The sequence below is a fragment of the Cariama cristata genome, unplaced genomic scaffold, assembly GCF_000690535.1.
Source record: "Cariama cristata isolate BGI_N322 unplaced genomic scaffold, ASM69053v1 scaffold8334, whole genome shotgun sequence".
In the NCBI taxonomy this organism is placed as follows: Eukaryota; Metazoa; Chordata; class Aves; order Cariamiformes; family Cariamidae; genus Cariama; species Cariama cristata.
Genome location: NW_009614606.1, coordinates 1,979 through 3,259, shown reverse-complemented (window position 1 = coordinate 3,259; position 1,281 = coordinate 1,979). Strand labels below are relative to the sequence as shown.

General features: G+C 62.2%; 1 protein-coding gene across 1 annotated transcript in view; it reads right to left on the bottom strand.

Annotated features, from left to right (window-relative positions):
- LOC104161147 (solute carrier family 26 member 6-like) overlaps positions 1-943 on the bottom strand; it is a gene marked incomplete at its 5' end in the record, with an annotated part of 4,798 nt that extends 3,855 nt beyond the window's left edge. The window contains 4 exon segments of the mRNA XM_009699477.1: positions 1-56; positions 151-323; positions 592-702; positions 804-943. The exon segment at positions 1-56 is cut by the window's left edge and continues 1 nt beyond it. Of these exon segments, the coding sequence (XP_009697779.1) occupies positions 1-56; positions 151-323; positions 592-702; positions 804-943 (480 nt within the window).
- Between the last annotated feature and the right edge of the window lie 338 nt (positions 944-1,281).

Below are 1,281 nucleotides of genomic sequence, written 5' to 3'. Positions count from 1 at the left end.
AGCGGGTCCGATGTGTAGGTCACCACGAAGCCAAACTGCAGGAGGCCCAGGGCCACCTGGAAGGAGAGGCAGCAGAAGTGACCTTCAGCTTGTGGCCCTGGGGCACCATGGCCCCCCGTTCCCTGCCGGACTGGGCCGGGGCCCCCTTACCTGGAAAATGCCAGACAGGACAGTGATGGTGGCCACCAGCTCCACCCTGGCAGCATCCCGCCATGCCTCATTGACTGTTGCATTGCTGCCATTGACGGACTCCAGGAAGTTCTCACTGGGCAGCAGGGAGTCTGTCACGCTCCCGATCATGACGGAGATGACAGCGAAGGGGCCTGGGGACAGGCAGGGTGTGGGCAGGGAGCCCAAGGTCAGCACTAGGCCCTCTATGAAGTCTGCAGGTACCTGTCCCCTTGGGCCGAGCTCAAAGTGCAGCCACTGTGCTTTGGCTCTGGTTTGGCCAACCACCTTCTTTGTGGGGCATAGTGAAGGCAAAAAACGTCCACCTATTGTGGCAATGTTGTGTCATGGATGAAGGCTTGCCTCTCTCATCCTCGCTCCCTCCCCACCGTCCCCATGTGAGCATGTGGTCCCTCAGCTCACCCACAGAGTTGTGCCTGGACGTCCCGAAGAAGAAGTAGAGGAAGACGGGGTAAAAGGAGGAATAGAGACCAGTGACGGGTGGCAGCCCAGCCAGCAGTGCGTAGGCAAGCCCTGGAAATGGTGGAGCAGGGAGACACATCACAGATGGCCAAGCCCTGCCCCTCCTCCCACCTGTGGGGAGCCCCCAGCAGCCTGGGCATGGCATCACTTACCCTGGGGCAGGTGCATGATGCCCACGCTGAAGCCTGAGGCGATGTCCCCCAGGAGCCAGTCCTTGACTGGGTAGCGGGGCAGCCAGTGCAGGAAGGGCAGGAACCGAAAGAGCAGGGACTTGGCGGTGGAGGCCGAGCATCTGGTGGAGAAGGAGCAGGAGCTGGGGCTGAGCACAAGTGCAGGGGCTTGGGGACCTCAGTGGAGGTGGACACGGAAGCAATGGGACCCATGGGAGTTTTTTCGTTGGAGCCAGGTGCGTCCCTCCAGGCAGGAAGACAGAGTGGGGACATGGGTGTTTGGGCTTGGAGGAACCAACTCCCAGCTCTGCACTGTGTCTACCGCAGGGACTGGGACAGCCAGAGCCAGGCTCCCCATGGCAGTGGGGCCAGGGTGCACGGTGCCTGGTGGGGTCCAGGCACATCCCCCTGGCCAGCATGGTCCTACCTGGCCTTGCGGAGACAGCTGCGCAGCGAGGGC